Source organism: Oreochromis aureus, linkage group 20 (genome assembly GCF_013358895.1).
Source record: "Oreochromis aureus strain Israel breed Guangdong linkage group 20, ZZ_aureus, whole genome shotgun sequence".
NCBI classification, from domain to species: Eukaryota; Metazoa; Chordata; class Actinopteri; order Cichliformes; family Cichlidae; genus Oreochromis; species Oreochromis aureus.
Window position 1 is genome coordinate 22113695 of NC_052961.1, and position 17142 is coordinate 22130836.

At 42.4% G+C, this 17142-nt stretch overlaps 1 protein-coding gene across 2 annotated transcripts; it reads right to left on the reverse strand.

Moving 5' to 3' along the window:
• Positions 1 to 4710: 4710 nt before the first annotated feature.
• her9 (hairy-related 9) lies at positions 4711 to 6705 on the reverse strand. 2 transcript variants are annotated; one of them, XM_031726401.2, is made up of 4 exons: positions 6356 to 6705; positions 6086 to 6181; positions 5871 to 5958; positions 4711 to 5761 (listed from the first exon to the last, which is right to left on the reverse strand). In XM_031726401.2, exons 1-4 carry the CDS (start codon positions 6461 to 6463, stop codon positions 5181 to 5183), a joined length of 873 nt encoding a protein of 290 aa, XP_031582261.1. In that variant the 5' UTR covers positions 6464 to 6705; the 3' UTR covers positions 4711 to 5180. The 2 variants fall into 2 exon arrangements, with proteins under 2 accessions (XP_031582261.1, XP_031582260.1); XM_031726400.2 differs by having other exon boundaries at positions 4711 to 5764.
• Positions 6706 to 17142: the final 10437 nt, after the last annotated feature.

The following is a 17142-nucleotide window of genomic DNA, read 5'->3' on the forward strand; positions in this document are numbered from 1 at the left end:
GTCACCCACTGCCACACACTCGCACACACACACACACAAAAGGAAAGGAAGAGGACAAATTGTGCTCCCACACAAACAACAGAGGCAGACAGAGGTATCCTCTACAGACATATGAGTCAGACCTGTGCAGGCTCTTCTCAGGTGTTAAACTGGGTACAAGTCGGGGCATGCAGTGAGCCACGTGGTGAGTCACACACAGCTGTGCATCACTGACTTGAGAGGACATTTAGTTAGTTTGCATTTGTTTCCTGGAGACTTAATCTAACCGTAACCAGAACTACAACTTGCCTAATCCTAACCTTAGCCTAACCCTGAAGCATTTCTTCACCCTAAAATGCAATGACATGCTTTTACTCTACACATGAGAAGAAGCTTCCCATTATGTTACAGTGTAACCAGTTTTCAGTCCCCACAACTGAGCAATGTCTGGACCACACACACACACACACACACACACACACACACACACACACACACACACACACACACACACACACACACACACACACACTTCTATCCAGGTTTCAAACACTAGGTGGCGATATTGAGTTATCATCTTCTATTGATTCTTAATAGAATAGTATAGAATGGAATTCATCAATTAAATTAACCACAGATGTAAACACAAAATACACAGCCTATCTTGCAAGGTCTCCACCATGAAACATTCATCTGCATCATCATAAATGGACTGCAACATAATATTTCAGTTTTCATTACAAAATAAAAGGTTTTGTTGTCTAAAAAAAGAAAATAAAGTCAAATTTTTACTTATTAAATAGACAAGCGAGTCAATTAAAATTCTAATTGTCATGTTTAACTTGGACAATTGTAGCGTTCATATTTCTTTATCTTTAAATTAAGCTGTGTTAAACTGAGATGGGCCCGTATAATTTAGTTACCACACATCATTAGACTCTGCGTTAGTCAAGAAAATGAGCTCTTGATGGGAACTGCTCTGGAGTTCCTTAACATGATTGCATCTTCAAACTGTTTCATTTTCATATCTCATACATTACTTGATCATCTCTGAGATTAGAGTTTCTGAACCCCGAGCAAAAATAGAGCAACAGCTGTCAAAGCTACAGAGCAAAGACAAGGATGACCCCGCCTCAGCAGATTAAAAAAAAAACATAAATAAAATTTGTCCATATTTGAAGACGGGGCTTCTTCAAGGCCACCTAGGAGTCTGCGGGGTGACCTCTAACCCTGTCAAAAGGACCCTTTACTTTCTCTTGTGGAATTTGCACCAGTGGCAAAGGCTGTAAGCCAAAGGCCTCATGCTGTGAAACTGAAGAAGCTGCTGAAAAGCCAAACCTGGCTTCAGAAATACGTTCTGTAGACAAGCGGTGAGGATCAACGGAGCCCGCGCGGCACCCGGAGCCTGTGATATTTGAGCAGGCTGGACATGTCCCGTTGCGTCTGCACACCCTGCCTCACCTTCTCTGTCTGCTCGCACCCAACACCTCACACCCAGTCCCAGGGATAAGTGGTCCCTTACTATAAATACATGGACAGGATGGAAGCTTGAGGGAGTCAAAAAAGACCAGGCAGGGGGAGGAGGTAGGCAAGTACGGATAAAACTTAAAAGACTGAATACCTGACAAAGTGCTAAGTAATTAAATTTGAGGTCACACTTTAAAACACACACATTCTATCAGCTTAACTCAGAGCTGCTTCATGCATCATCTGCACTGAAATAAAACACCTGCAAGTGTGTCCATTTTGTACTTTCACAGTTTCAGTGTCTTTTTTTCAACATCCCCACCCCTCTAAATCTGTCGTTCTCCTCTCCCTGTACAACCCTCTCTGATTCTCAAGAAAACAGGTGCAAAGAGGAGTGTCCGCACACACACACAGACAAACATACACTTACACATACACACAGTTCATGCCTGATACAGCCCCTCCTTTCAAAACCTGTGACCAAAGCATTCAGAACATTTCCTTATGTCCTCCTTGCAGCAGTGTCTTCAGCTGAAGGAGCAAATATAGCCTGTCATCTATCTATCTATCTATCTATCTATCTATCTATCTATCTATCTATCTATCTATCTATCTATCTATCTATCTATCTATCTATCTATCTATCTATCTATCTATCTATCTATCTATCTATCTATTTTCTGGGTGCTATCCTAGCTCTTTATTATTATAAAGTAAGTGCGGAGAGAAGAATTTAAGGTTAGCTGAGTGCTGCATCCCTGTATGGAGGCTAAGGCTGCAATTGTATACAAAAACAACAACCTAAACAGCCCAAACAATTGGATTTGGAGGGAAAGGTGCTGGTAAAAAATTTGGCGCCAACTTGTGCGCACGTTATCCACCATTCAGTCGCTAATGAGAATGATAATTTGTGAGCTCCTCTGATGACCCCCTACCCCCTCTTCAATAGTGACTTCTCCCTGGGGACTTGATTGCTCAGGTCCCCGAGGGACATCCAGCCCTCTGTAGGAATCCTTTTCTCGACGGATTCCCTCCTGTTTCGTTTTGTACACAGACGATGATCCAAACTCAACAGTATGGGACTTGTAGATTTGTTAGGCAATAAACCATGTATGCACTTTTAAGCAGCTCATATCTGGATGCAGACCAATAACAGCATAGGTGGGCTACCTCTTTCTGTGCACACCTCTGCGTCAGCTGTTCATATTTTTTTCAGTTGTTTTAAGAAACATTTACATTTTGCCACCATCTCTATAAGCCTATTGTGTTTACTTTAAAGCAGCTGCTGTTGAGTAATTCAGTGCAAACAGTGAATATAGGATTTCTTTATCTTCCTTCCTAGGTCCCAGCCTGTCCACAGAGCTGACGCGGCAGCTTTAACCTGATTTGCAAACAGTTTTAAAAAATGTTGCCATGAAAATAGGACGGACTCAGTTAACTTCTCTTGGGAGTATGTAGCCTTACAGCTGGATCCGAGTTCCCTCCCTTTAATCCCTCATGTTTACACCGGACCAGGCGCCCCTTCTTGGCGGCCACGCGTGTGTGTATGTTCGCCTCCTCACCTCCGCAGAGCGGCTGCACGACCCGGCCTGCCAGCGGGGATTTACTGACTGGCGCTGTGCCCGGCCGCAGGCAGACTAGTTCGCTCGGTTCTCACGACCTCAGCTACACAAAGGCATCTCTGAACTATTAACTCAGACACGAAGGCAGTAGGAACAACCACAGAACCCACACATGCTGCCAACTGGTGTTTCAGTATGCCTCCTCGCAGAAAGAAGCTGCTTGAGCATCACAGGCAGTGGGGTTTCAGTATGCCATTTACTGACGGTGTCATCTGCAGGGCACTGCCACTTCAGGGGGGGGTGAAAGTGAGAACGCAAGTACACGAATCGACAAAGCAGTCCAACTGTAAAGGGAAGATTAAAACCAGGAGTTGTGACTACAAGGTATCACTGAAAAACACCCGTTAGAGGTCACGTAGGCAGTGCCAGGGAACTGTGAAGAGATTCTATAAACAACTTATCACTTTATTTCAATTTCTTCACGTTTTTAGTCTCGGAGCCTAAAACAGCTGCTTTTGGTTGGAAGGTATGAGCACTAAAAGTTTAAATAACCCATTACGCGAAAAACTTTATGAACATGGATATTTTTCTATATTTGCGCACGCGTCTTAACTGAATGAAGCACTAAAAATGTTTATCTTGCATGTGCTGGCGGCCAGGGCAAATAAAACACTTTAAACCCGTCTTTTTCCCTGTGCCAGTCATGCACAGCCAAGGCGCGCCCGTGGAGTATTAAATGTTGAGGGGTTTTGACCGGGCTGTAACCTAATCCCAAGTACAGGGGCCCGCTGACTGCAAGTGGCTGACACACGGCTTGCACCATGCCGGTCGACACAGAAACACTGCCCTCAGTTCCGGACCCCACTAACTGGAGGAAGATATGTTTACACCCAGGGGTAAACAGAAAGTGGGAAAAGGAAAGGGAGACCACTGTTACGCAGAATTTTCGCAGGACGCTGTGCGGAAAAGTCACCTATAAGCAGATGTAGGCCGCAGACTGGAAATAAAAACAGACAGTTTAAATGATTGTGTGTCAGCGCGTGGGATGGGGAGTCGTAATCAGGTTACAATATTCCACAACCTGCAGTTTTATTTGTCTTCCAGTGCCACGACTTCCGCCAAGGTCCCCTGCCCTGAAAGCGAAGTCTAACCAAGTTCCCTCCATTCCGCTTGGAGTGGAATCGAACAATTGATCCACAAAAGAATGCGAGGATCCTTCCATATTCCCCTTTCACTGAAGCAATCTGTTAGTGACATTAACCCCTGAGCGCATTTCCCAGGCTCTTGAATAGGGTTTGAGACTTTTTAAAGCTCCCGCTGCATACAGGATGAGACCCTTTTCAAACTTTTAATTACCTTTGTAGCAGCAGAAAAATACACCCCTATTGTCCCCGGGACCATTCTCTAGAGGGCCAGATGTAAGGAGCTCCCGCCAAACTGGTGACAAGGTAGACACTTTCAACCTGTGGTAGATTAACTGATGCAGGGATTTACACTGTGAACATGAGTATTAAAATATATTGTTTCCTCCCTGATTTATCCTTAACTCTGACCACAGTTTGTTCCTTGATATGACTTTTACGCGTTAAATATAAGTTTTACTAGAGGCGGGGATACAGTATAATAGAGTATAATAGAGGCGCATACGGATACTTAATAAAATTAATTAATGACGTGATAGAAGCAGGCTGAAGACAAGACATAATTTCTGAAACCTCATTTATTAAAACAGTGGGTCAACACCCAACTTCTTTCCAAACACAAAACAACAAAGAATATAAAACACAGCTTTGGTATAACAATCAATGACACCGCTATACAAAACTAAACCTTTTCATAAAAAGTACTTCATCATAACAAAAAACAAAGAAAGAAAGAAAATCCTATAAATCTTCCATCTGCATGTTTACCACGGACATCCAAATGTTGGAATCAACAATAAATTATATATATAGATATATTTATAAAAACATGCGCCATTTGAGGCAGCACCTGTTCCATAAAACGAAACAACATGAACTAGTGGGAGGGGGTATTAAGTGGTTAGAGTTACCATCCCATAGCGGAAAAGTCACAGGTTCAACCCCCGTAACGTTGTGTGCAGTCACTTAAAAGTCTAAATTGAAAAAGTAATGCGAACTGGTTTGAAGTGCAGTCTCTGGTCCCTTTAAGCTACCACGGCCGCCACACAGGCTCGCTGCTCTCGGAGCCGGTGCTGACCCCCACAGGGCTGACCGCCTGGGACCCTCCGGAGAAGGACGTCATGCCATGAACAGGAGATGCTGCAGTGGGTGCTGAGCTGCCGTGCACCGGGCTGGCGTTAACCGCAACAGGCACTCCTGTGTTTGCGTAAAGGGGGATGACAGGGGCAGTGGTGGAGGTAAAGGCCGGGTTGGGGATCAAAAAAGCAAACTGTCCATCTGTTGCGGGCACCAGCTGGAACCCACCAAAGACCTTGGGGGACACGGCCTCAGCGGGACTGAGCTTGGGGCCCATTGCGGCCCCGCTGATGGGCAGAGTGGATGGAAGTTGCACATGCAGGGGCTGGGCCAGGTGTGCCTGCTGAGACGGGGACTGCTGCGGGTAGTTCATAGACATCATCTGGCTCAAGCAGTTGGATAAATGGTTGAGGAGCCTCGACCTCACCTCAGAGTTCACTCCCTCTGAGGTGGAGAGAAAGCGGGTGACCTCGTTCATGCATTCGTTGAATCCGGCTCTGTATTTGCTCAGGACCGTGGCGTCAGCTGAGAGCGCTGCTGGTCGGAAGAGGGAGGACGCGATATTAGTAACTTATAAGCAGCTTTGCGACTCTTTCCGAAAGTCGTGGCTTTAACACCCACTTCTGTTATTATATCAACTTACCGCTCATCTGTACGCGCTGCAGGTTCCTCAAGTGCTTCACTGTCATCTCCAGGATGTCTGCTTTTTCCAGCTTGGAGTGTCTGGAGCTCTGTGGAAAGGAATAGGAAAGGTTAAGTTTATATTTATGGCATATTTAAAACCAATCCATTATCTATGAATAAGAATAATACAAATATTTCATTGCAAAAAAGTTTCCAGGATTATTTTGAACTTACATCTTTTTTAAGCGCGTCCAGGATGAGTGTCTTGAGCTGTCCCAGGCTTTCGTTAATTCTTGCTCTCCTGCGTTTTTCCATGATCGGCTTCGAAGACTGCAAATAATAAAAAGGAAATTCTTAAGTAAATATTTTATTTACTAATCGCACATACGAATTTGCACGACTGCACGGTGATGTCATATCTCTGACTTCTCGTAACTAAATGACAAACTTGTACAAATATTCCTCACTTGAGGAGAATCCCCTCAAAAACATTAAATCACTTACTTTTCTGTGCTCGCTGGCATTTTTTGGCTTGTCCGGTGTGTGTGATCCGTTTGCAGGTGCGCCGGCAATAGGGGATGCCGTCTGCTTTTCCATAGTGTCAGCTGGCATTGTTGATTAAACCAGGTAAAACAAAAAGGCGTGAAAAAGTAAATCCTTACTGCGAGCTCACGGATAAAAAGAGAGAAAAAAGTCACTCGGGGCCACTGCAGGATATAAAATAAGATATATGCCTGACAGCCGAGTCCCACGGACGACTCTGCCTTGTGCCGCTTGTTATCACTGAACTGTCTTGTGAGTACGGGTGCGTGCGGTGCGCCGCTCAAAGCCACTTTCCACTTCTGTCGCTGACACACGCCGCAGCGCTACTTATACCCGGCTCGCGTGCTCCCAGTTCGTGTGAAACCCTCTCTGCATTCTTTCCCACACTCGCTTCAGCCAATAGCAGAGAGGACTCACCCATTGGGCGCGGGGCAGACCGCTGATTGGACAACACCCCCGCGGGCCGTCAGTCACGCGCTGCTCAATCAGCCCTGCAGAGACAAACAACAAAGCGGGGCGAGCGGCAGCGGCCCGGCCGGCCTGTGAAGTGATAAGGGAGGCAGGGAGGGAGGAGGTGGGGGTATTTGCTTCCAACTTTACTCCGTCAAAAAATGTTGTAGTGCTTGTGTGTAGCTATGTGTGTGCTTATGTGTGTTTGTGTGAGCGATATGAATGGAGAGTCTATACACAAAGTCTTTACTGGGCAGACCTTCCTTTGACGTGTTTTTTCCCCCGGCAGCGATAACAATCAGTGCGGGTTATTAAAATATTTGACGCTACATTGTTTTCATGCTGTGAATGAATTCATGCTTGTTTTAGAGGAATATAGTCTGCTTGGTGGTGACTGTAAATGCAGAGCAGAATACTTTTTTCTAACCCCCCCCCCGACACACACTTTAAACTTCAGAACAAATTTACACTCTTATTTTAAAACTCCTCTTGGCCTCCGAGGAGGAGAAGACGTCTGTAACGACACGCGAAGCGGTTTGCAGCAGCACGCACCAAGCCAATGGCGTGCGGTCACTTTATGCAAATAACGCGGAGGGCTTTCTGATTGGCTGCCTGAACAGCTTCACGTCAATCATGCCGGCGCGGGAGCCAGCTCAAAGAGGTGGCGGTGGTGGAGGAAGAGAAGGAGGGGGGTTCCACATCTGTCCGCGTGCCATGCGCGCACGGTCTCTTCCCGTCTTCACGGAGCACGTGCCGAAACTCGCAGATTACAGCTTGCAGACCAAGGAGCGTATAATGTCAGGATTGGCAATCTGAAAACGTTATATTTAACACGAATAGAACAAAATAGAATAGAGTAGTTTCGAATGTTATTGAAACTGCAATAATAAATACACGTGCTTGCAGCTCTGATTTTTCGGTGGAGCCTCTAATAATTGCACCAATATATTCAGTTTAAAGTACATACGTAGTTCTACTGGACAAATCACAGATAGTCACGGTTTCTTTTAAAATCCAATAAAGTGCAAATAAAGTCGCTCCAGCCAGACGTTTATATCTACACAGAATAAGAAAACCTGGGAATCTGTGCTGATCTATTCAGTTTGTGAGGCCATTAAAACACACGAACACCTTTCGTGTACATTTGTGTACGGACACGCACGTCCTCTCTTAAAGCTGCTTGGACTGTGTGCAGGAGAAGGGCGCCATCTAGTGATTCATTTGTAAAAGTTAACAGAATTTACTTTAAAAAATAAAATAAAGTAGACCAAAGTTTAGGCTTTGTAAAGAATCGAGACATAAAGGCTTAACTATATTTACAGTGTAGTGTAAGCATTGGTTGTTACATGATTGTGGTTCTGGTGCATCCCTTACATGAGATGCAGCCACTGTAGTTTTCACGTGGCCATGCTCTGCAGTGAGGTCCTTTTTTAAATTGCATTTCCTTTTCCTAAGAGTCCTCAGAAAACCTAAGAGTTTCTGATATGTGTGTGTTTTTAAATTTAAACTCTGTATGAGAACAAGTTTATGCAGTAAGGCAAGAGTCACAGTCTTGAGATGACCACAAGGTGGCACAGCTCTGTTTAAACTTGCACCAAATATAAGGCCATTAGTCACTTAATTTTAAATAAATAAAGAGAGTAATAGACTTAAAGGAAACATATTATTTATGCCTAGAAAATATATTTATTGTATTAATATAAGATATACACACATTCATATTTGAGACATCTAAAATATTTAAATTTAATTCATGTTCAAGTTTGTTTCTGTACTTGTTCTTGTTCTTGTTGCCAGGAATAGATGAGAAATGGGTGCTACACAATAGAGGAGAAAAAAAAACAACTTTTGTTGGAGTGTTTCTCTCATTGCAAACATTATTTATTAGAACTGGACTAAGCAGACATCCACGTAGTGTAAAACAAAGGTTTTTACAGCTTTGGACCTTCATATGATTAAAAAAATACAAGCAAGATAAGTGTTTAAATCTCAGGAAATAAAATCAGCGTAAGTTATCAGTAAATATTTGAGACTTACACAAAGCATGTGCAAGTCATCCTTCGATAAATGAATATATTAACTTTATATATGCTAAAAGTATGTATTTTTTTCTTTTTACATAATAACAAGTAAGATTTGAAACCGATCAAATCCAAAACCCACACAGACAAAGCAACAGTTTTTGGTTACCTCACATGGATCTGCAGCCGGGACACAAATTAAAACTCAAACTAGCAGATTTCCATGTTAAGCCAGTGGGCGCGCTGCAACAAAAGGAGCATTACCAGCTCTAAGGAGGCGAAGATGTCATAGTAATCTTAAAACTGACGACAAAGTCTGGGGTCCTCTTTTGGCTGGCAGTGTATTGAAACAGGCCAAATGTAATAAAACTTTACTAAGCCGCGCATCAGTTCAGTGTATCAGCCATTGTTCAGGGGCTCATGGCCCCCTCACCCATGGATGAGCTGTGCTGAGGCATGCTGGACGTTTGTTTGCCCAGGATACTGAGTCTCAAGGGCCAGCTGTGTGTGCTTGGGTTCACGTTGGCTTTATTTGCTTTCGGATCGGCCCAAATGAAGCAGATCTAATTCTGCTCAGCTCCACAGAGGTTACTTTGACTACTCCCTGCTTCAGAGGAGTTAATGGGATTTTGCTTTAATGATTCTGTACAGGTGAAATAGCACCTGTTGAACCTGATCTGGAATCAGAAAAGACCTCATAATTTTGATCCATCAATAATTCCCTCTCTTCATTCCTGCATTTCAAAGATCTGGACCCAGACAACAAAGAGAACAAAAATTCCCCTTCAACTCAAAGAAACTTTTCGAGTGACTTCATCACGAGAGCATTGTTAAAAGCTCATGCCAACATCGCAGGCCTGAGGAATGCAGAGAAGAGAAACGGCAGCCTTTAATAGATGATCAACATTCGCCAGACGAGAGAGTACTTGCTTTTTGACTTAGCTTTATGAGGCAGCGGTCTGCAAGAGGAGATGTCGGGGGAGATGAAAGGGCCCAGAAGGAGGGAGAAGCTGTGTTTGCAGATTTAGCAGAGTTCAGTAGTCTGTTGTCCAGTCTTGCTGAATGCTCAGCAGCTCCTTTTGACCACTGCCTGCTTAATTTGTTGTTGTACAATAGGTCTGTGCACTTCTCCAAATCCATGTGCAGAATGCAGAAGGAGAGTCAATTATATCTGTATTAGCTGCTGTCGGCTGGGCAATCCCTTTATACACACTTCCCAATCAAGTGCTGGTAGATGTGTTTACCACAGTGACTCCCCAACACTGAGCAGCTACAATGGCTTTTTGGGTGGCTGTGTTTTGTTTCAGATGCAGTGACCGATTTGGAGCAGAAAAAGCAACAACACGGGATTCCACCAAACACGTGGAATCATTACTTTGGTTTATGACTATATCACAGAAATCATCGCAGTCATCAAAGATGGTTTGAAATCTTTGCCATTTGAGTTTGTCCACAAGACCACATTTGAGGGACTTTATAGATCTCTAAAGCTAAGAGGGAAGTATACTTTCTGCTGTAATCTTCTATATTATAGTTAACTGTTAAAGATTAAGAGTATAAATATTCAAATTAGTATATTCACTAATTGTGGACAGAAAGTAATGAACAAAATGTTCAAGCAACCCTCCATTTCTTTATATTTTGCTTCCAAGGAGCCAGACTATCGTGTAATTTTTAAAGTGGTCTTGAGCAACAGTTCTCCAGGCTTTTTGAAGGTCTTCTAAAGTTTTTCTTTGGATGCTGGCTGCTTTTTCCACTCATTTTCAGTCGGGTCTTTGCACCTGACCATTTTCAGAGGAATCTTCTTTGTTTGTTAAGCCTCTTAACGCTGACCTATGAATTATTCAAGCATTAAAAGTCACCTAACTCAAGAGATGAAACAGTTTTGTTTCTGCACATTACAGATAACTTAGCAAAGAGCAAACTTTACATTCTATCTTTAGGTATCTATGTAAAATGCTAAAGATAAAACAGTTTGACAGGCATAAAATAATATTTTTTGCACCAAGAAGGTAATTACCAAAGCGCTTTTAGTCAAAGACCTTTGTGTGCAGCATGTTCTTAAAAAGCAATAAGGAAACAGGACAAGTGGATGGTTAAAAGAAGAAGTAGCAGATATGAAAACCGGTCTGCAGCAGATTAACAGTATCCAAAACTCATGTCCTGAGAAAGAGGGAAAAAGTCCAGCAAAGACCTGAAACTGTGGCTGTCAAGAAGACGTTCTTAAGGAAGAAAAAGAGCACAGGTATACCAAATTACATAAGAACTGGACTGAAAATCAGTGGTCTTGGCTAATGTGTACAGTCACCTGTAAAACACTGTGGATGTGTTGTCATTTAAAAAAAAAAAAAAGCAGCCAACATCCAAACAAGAGCTTTAAACCGCCTTCAAGAAGCCCGGGAATGATCCCTGAAGACCAGAAGGCTTGGGAAGAGAGTTCAGGCTGTGTTGAAGAATAAAGGCGATCATACCAAATATTGACTTTCAAGCTCATTATAATTGCTATAATTAATATGTTCATGTATAGTCTAGTTTTGTACATATTTTCTACTTATGCATTTGCTAATCTTTTCCCCTCTATTATTAATTAATTGCACATCCAGTATCATTGTGTGTTTCATGATAAAGTTCTTAATCCTATTTGAAAGAATCCATTTCTTTCAAATAGGATTAGAGCAGCAAATCATATATTTTGTCATGAAATCAAAACTAATAATGAAATGATCTTAAACCATCATAAATATCACCTAAAACTTCAGATGGCCACAGCCCGTTCGAAATCTCAGAATCTTCTTAAGCTCACCCAAACCTTTAGTCACTACTTTGATCGTCACAAAAGCCCAAGAAGAATCACTGTAAACTCATTCTGATCATCGGATATCTAAATGTAACTATTCAATAGCAATTTTAAGGTAAGTTACAAAATCATCCGTATTTTAAGCTAAACGACCAGATGAAGAATGTCTCATTGCCTTCAGTTCATGATCACAGTTGAATACTCAAATGGGTCATTCAGCATGATAACACTTAGTCTTTCACTTCAGTCATAAAGCAGAACTAAAACTCGAAATGCAGCATTTTATTTATTTAGTGCGATATTAACCTGAATACTTCTTCCAGCACTGATTGATAAAAGTGAGGACAAACTCATCTGAAGGTGTGTTTCCAAATCTGAGATGACAGCAGGACTTCAGTGGTGCTAGTTAGTGGTGTGAGGTTTCTGAAACAAGTGAAGCCAGAATCCCGACCAAAGCAGATCTAAGCTTGTGGCTGAAAGGACACCTGCAGCTGCTGCATTCACCTCTCGCTTCGGGGAGGCGGATTTACAGAGTACTGAAAACACTGGGTGGATAGTTTATTATGGAATGTGATTAAAGCAAATATTAAAGAAGGAAGGTGTGTAAAAATATGGACCTGTGTCCTCTCAGATACTGCCGAGCGATGTTTAGGGACTTGCCAAGTTGAGATATTTCATGCATATTGTTGCTGGGGATTTCTCCAGTCTGGGAGCGGCCAGATGTTTTTCTTTAACACCAACTAATTGTGTTGGTATTAAATCAGCTATTTCCCTCTTCAGCTATTCTGTGTTTGATGTATTACCACGACCGCAGGGTGCCTTATAAGAAGTCAGTATTTGAATAAATTAATATGAATCTGGAAATATTTCTCATGGCATTTCAGGCATGGGTGCATTTAGTCAAAGGCTTCAAAGCTGCATGTTTGCACCACAAATGTGAGGGAAAAGTGGTATTTTCATTTTATTCTTCCTTAATCTCATTACTCCCTTAGCTGTTTTCATACCTGCAGAAAGGGGAAAAAAACCCAGAGATCAATTATATTTGCCTCACTTTTCAAGCAGCTTGTTGTCATTTTGCCATCTGCAGACCAGCATGTCCAGTACAATGTGGTGTATTCACTGAGCCTCTGTGGCTTTCTGAACAGAGAGAGAGAGACCCTTTTCTCTTGCTTCTCGCCCCAATTCAAGGCTTTCTTCTCCCTTTTAAGTGGGCTGTTGATGAGGTTAGTCTAATCAGATTAAGTCAACTCACATTGGTCTCCGCAGTTTGTTTTCCTTCCAAAGGCGTCCTGACATCTCCTATACTTTTTCTTTATCCTCCTCTTTGCACTTTTCATCCAGGCTTCCACCCCAAAAAAACCCTTTCAGCGGAAGGCCCAATGGACTCTTTTATAAACAGCAGTTCCCCAATGATATAGGTTATTTAGAATGGGTCACTAGGCTGGAATACATGGGAAAGGCCTTTAAAGTTGTGCAGTGACGCATTTGGACATTTCCACCGGTGTCTGTGTGAATGCCAGAGATTAGGTAAACACAAAGCACCAAATCAAATTTTGGAAATCGCTGGAACCTTTAATTTGATTCCCGAATAAATGTTCGAGGGATGTTTTGTAAACTACAAGGCTAATGCAATCTCCACTTTTATCCTGACGCTCGGACTTTAGCAGCAGTTTCATGGCTAACTTGTTAAATGGTTTTTAAGTGAAATAAATAAGATCTGATTGTTTACATAGTTCCAGACGTGATAGTTGTACTCAGTGGATTTTAACAAGTGATTAAATTACGATGCCCGATTCACTGTTTCTAAAGCAGAAAACACAGCCAACCTTTGTGATTTGTAAGAAAAGCGTTTGTTTTGTTCAGGATCATTTAGATTATAAAATAATGCACTAATAATACTGATGTGAATTCACAGTCATATGTTAATTATTGTTAAAGTCCCTAAATAATTCATTAAGAGCTTAGGAATTGGAAGAGATCACTAAACTAAAAATTAGTGCTTCATATCTACGAGGGCAAGGAATCATATTTTGAGTGTGTAAAATCTCTGAAGTTTTGTCAGCAAAGGGCCGTAACTTGATTCCCCTCACTAATAACAGGCTTACAAAGACAATGAGCACAATGAGTACAGAGGAGGTCTTTTCAGATGACTTCAGAAGCCCCCCTGCCAACACCCCACCCCTTAGAAAAGATGTGGTTGCCCACTGACTGAATGAGGAGGGGGCGTGGGGCTGTAGCACCATTTCAAGCTAATGGATCTGAGAGACTGTCCACATAATTACATTACAGCATTTCAGCAGGCCTTTGAGCTCTCCACACTTGCAGCTCCGGCACACCACGGCACTCCACTCACGGTCCCACAGTGGAATGCGCCATGACAGATATGGTCGTCCTGGGCGCTCTGGAACAAGGCTGCTCTCCATGGGACGGGCAACCCCCACCTCCCCTCCTCATCCCTCTGTATACAAGTTGTTGGATTTGAAACAGAGGGTGGCTAGTGGAAGACAAAGGATCAAATGTGGGGGGCAAAGAAAATGTAAAAAGTTGACTTGGTGTCTGCTTGACTGCTACAGTGAGCACATTTTCCCGTTAACCTTTATTATTCTTACTTCATGTCTTTGCACACGACTAAAAAGAGAGAGTTTCTGATAAATACTGCAATACATAAAGACTTTTTCACTGTTTTACTCTGGTTTTAGTTCACACTTTACCATCGCGTCTGTCTTTTATGGTTTGCTCTTGATTCACTTGGATTCCTTTCACATTGATTGTAAGACACAAACATTTTTACTTCATGCAGTTATCAAAACTCCAGGTAAAAAATGAAGTTTTATGCACTTTATTAAAAGTCCCTTTAAAAAAAATGCTAGTTCCATCAAAAACAACCAACACAAACACAGATGAATCAGGCATAAAATTAGCCTTTTTCACTCTTTAGGCTTGAATTGAGCTTGTGTCCAATCCATTCCAGCCAAACCAAACACAGCTACAAGGAAAACAGGATTTTTTTCACAGGCCGCGGTGAATGCAGCTGAATGAGTCGAACACACACAAACACAATGTGGAAAAGAGAACATTTGTTTGCCGCATTAACATACTGACTCTTCAGTCGGTTTTTGATTTATAAAGAACCTTTTTTTAACCTTCACAGGCCAAATTATTCAAATTTAGACTGATGTTTTCTTAATTTGTGACCGAGAGCGTAATTTCCACACAAAAGTCAACGTCTATCTGTGACTGCAGACCAAGTGGAAAATCCCCCAAACTAATAAAACACAAAAGCACCAATTTTGAGATTTCTCTTCCCATATTAGAATGTGCTATTGATCTTTTTGTTCGGCTTTGTTGGATAAGGAAAAAGCTTTGCTTTCTGGTTCATCTTGGAAAAAAAAAAATTACTCCTTTTATGGTGGATCGAAATCAATGCAAATTAATCCTTTATTCATTTCCCTGTGAATAATTCGAGTCTTTGCACTTTTGTTTGGGGCCCGTGAGCTAAACAAAATCATAAGAAAGGTGCAGAATGCGAACGTTTATTGGGCAGTGGGAAAGAGAGATGACCCTGCTCATGGGTGACAAAGAATCCTTTATGGCGTTGGTGTGAACCCATGAAACAGGGGTATTCCACTCTGACTGACCAGCACCGCAGGAGTTCCAACATGTGCTGAAACGGTGCCCCCGTAAAACCAACTCTTTTTACGCACGCATAAAGGAGGAGACGCCTCAAAAAAAGCAATAATCTTTGCCCATTCTTGAGTGCACGCTCTGAGGGACAGGGGCTGTGTGGCAGCTTGACACTGACATATTCATTACGAATTACTTTAGGACTTTTTTTTAAAATGGAGAATCTTAGACATGCTTTATATATCCTCTTGGATTACTGAAATCCACTAACAACTTACCTTAAAGTGTGTCTGCAAAAATCCAAAGGTTTGTTAAAAAAATCTGGAGATGCAGAGTTAGAAGGAAGTATGAAGCATAAGGCCTGATTTTCTGTGGGGAATCTTTTTTAGAGCCTGTGATGTAACCTACATAAGTGGCTGATGTCACTGCCGACATTCGTATCCAGGTCCAGGTGTTTTATATGGGGTCTCTGAATGACAGACTGCCCTCAAGTTTTTCCACTTAGATGTCGTGCTTTACCTCATCTCAAATGCCTCATATGGACACATATGCTTAAGTTGCAGTGTCAGAAGGGGGAGATGGTATATTTAAAGCCAACAACTTGCTAGTGACCAAGTAAAGTATGAAGTACATCCAGACTCCTTCTATGCCAAGAACGATTAAGCTCGGTGGCTGATATGTATTTACACGTAAATGTGTTAGTAAAGTCTCTTTGGATGTTTTCCCATTACTATTTTCATGTTGGCTCAAAATAAAATATACCCTTAGCAGGTATTGCAGCTTACTGCAAGTTACATTTCTGGGGAGGTGCACATTGTGCACAAGTTACACTGTAGGGTTTCAGAGAGGTTTGCGGTCATGACGAAAGCACAAATCCCCACCTGCGTCTCTGACCAAACTGTCACTAGCTAAGCCACACTGTGAGTAATGGATGCAGATACAGCTACAGGTTTTGCCAAGAAAGAAAGAAAAACATCTCTGTTATAAAAGATGATATCTGTGCTTCTGCTGAGCTGGTTTTCATTCTCTTTGTTTTAAAACTGTATGTAACGCTATAAAGTGAAATCTACGGCTCAGCAGCCAGACCACCGACCGTAAGCACCAAAAGTATTCCCCTTACCTCATTACATCAGTCTTGGTGTCTTTGTTGTTGTACAAAAGACGAGATGCTGACAAACTTCACTTTCGCTCTCTTTCCAGCAGTTTGAGAGCAGAAGATGCTGAATTTACAACGCTGGTTGATTTTGATGACAGATTTTATGTTGAGGCTATAAGGTCAGCACATTCCTGCACAAGGCCAGAGTTTAAACACAGAACGCACACCATTAAGGACAATCTGACGAGATATTATTCTTCCAGACTGAAATGGCACAGGGAGCTATTGTGTGGGCTGTTCATTGTTGAAGTCATCTGAATGCACCGCTGACTAGCATTCACAACGGCTGAAGCGGGGGCAGAGGGATTATCGCATCTCCATGTTTGTGGTCACCTCAAACATCATCCCATCATCAAAGTCCCCTTTACACCCCAAACATCGCCGCCCTTCTTTTTTCCCTGTGATGTGGAGACACCAACAGCACGTACGCTCCCTTTAAGCTTTATTTTGGGCCAAACACTGCAGAGGAGACGATTTGTGTCTTTGAAAGCACACGTTTCAATCACATCAAAAGCCCGGGAAACAAAAGTGGAGGCTGGCAGCATCAGACAAACACTCTCATTAGTCACTGCTTTCTCTTGTATCTCGTCGAGGATGAAGGAGGGGTTGTTTACTCTGGAATATCTCATACTGTAAAGGCAAAGGGAACCTACCGCCTGGCCCATTCAGCCGGCATGCAAACAAGTGGAACAGTGTGTGG

Excerpts from the sequence above, each read along its gene's own strand:
- her9 (XM_031726400.2), bottom strand. The coding sequence starts at position 6,463 with ATGCCAGCTGACACTATGGAAAAGCAGACGGCATCCCCTATTGCCGGC. Across the intron at positions 5,959-6,085 it reads TGGACGCGCTTAAAAAAGAT|AGCTCCAGACACTCCAAGCT; the intron begins GTAAGTTCAAAA and ends TCCTTTCCACAG. Across the intron at positions 5,765-5,870 it reads GCAGCGCGTACAGATGAGCG|CAGCGCTCTCAGCTGACGCC; the intron begins GTAAGTTGATAT and ends TCTTCCGACCAG.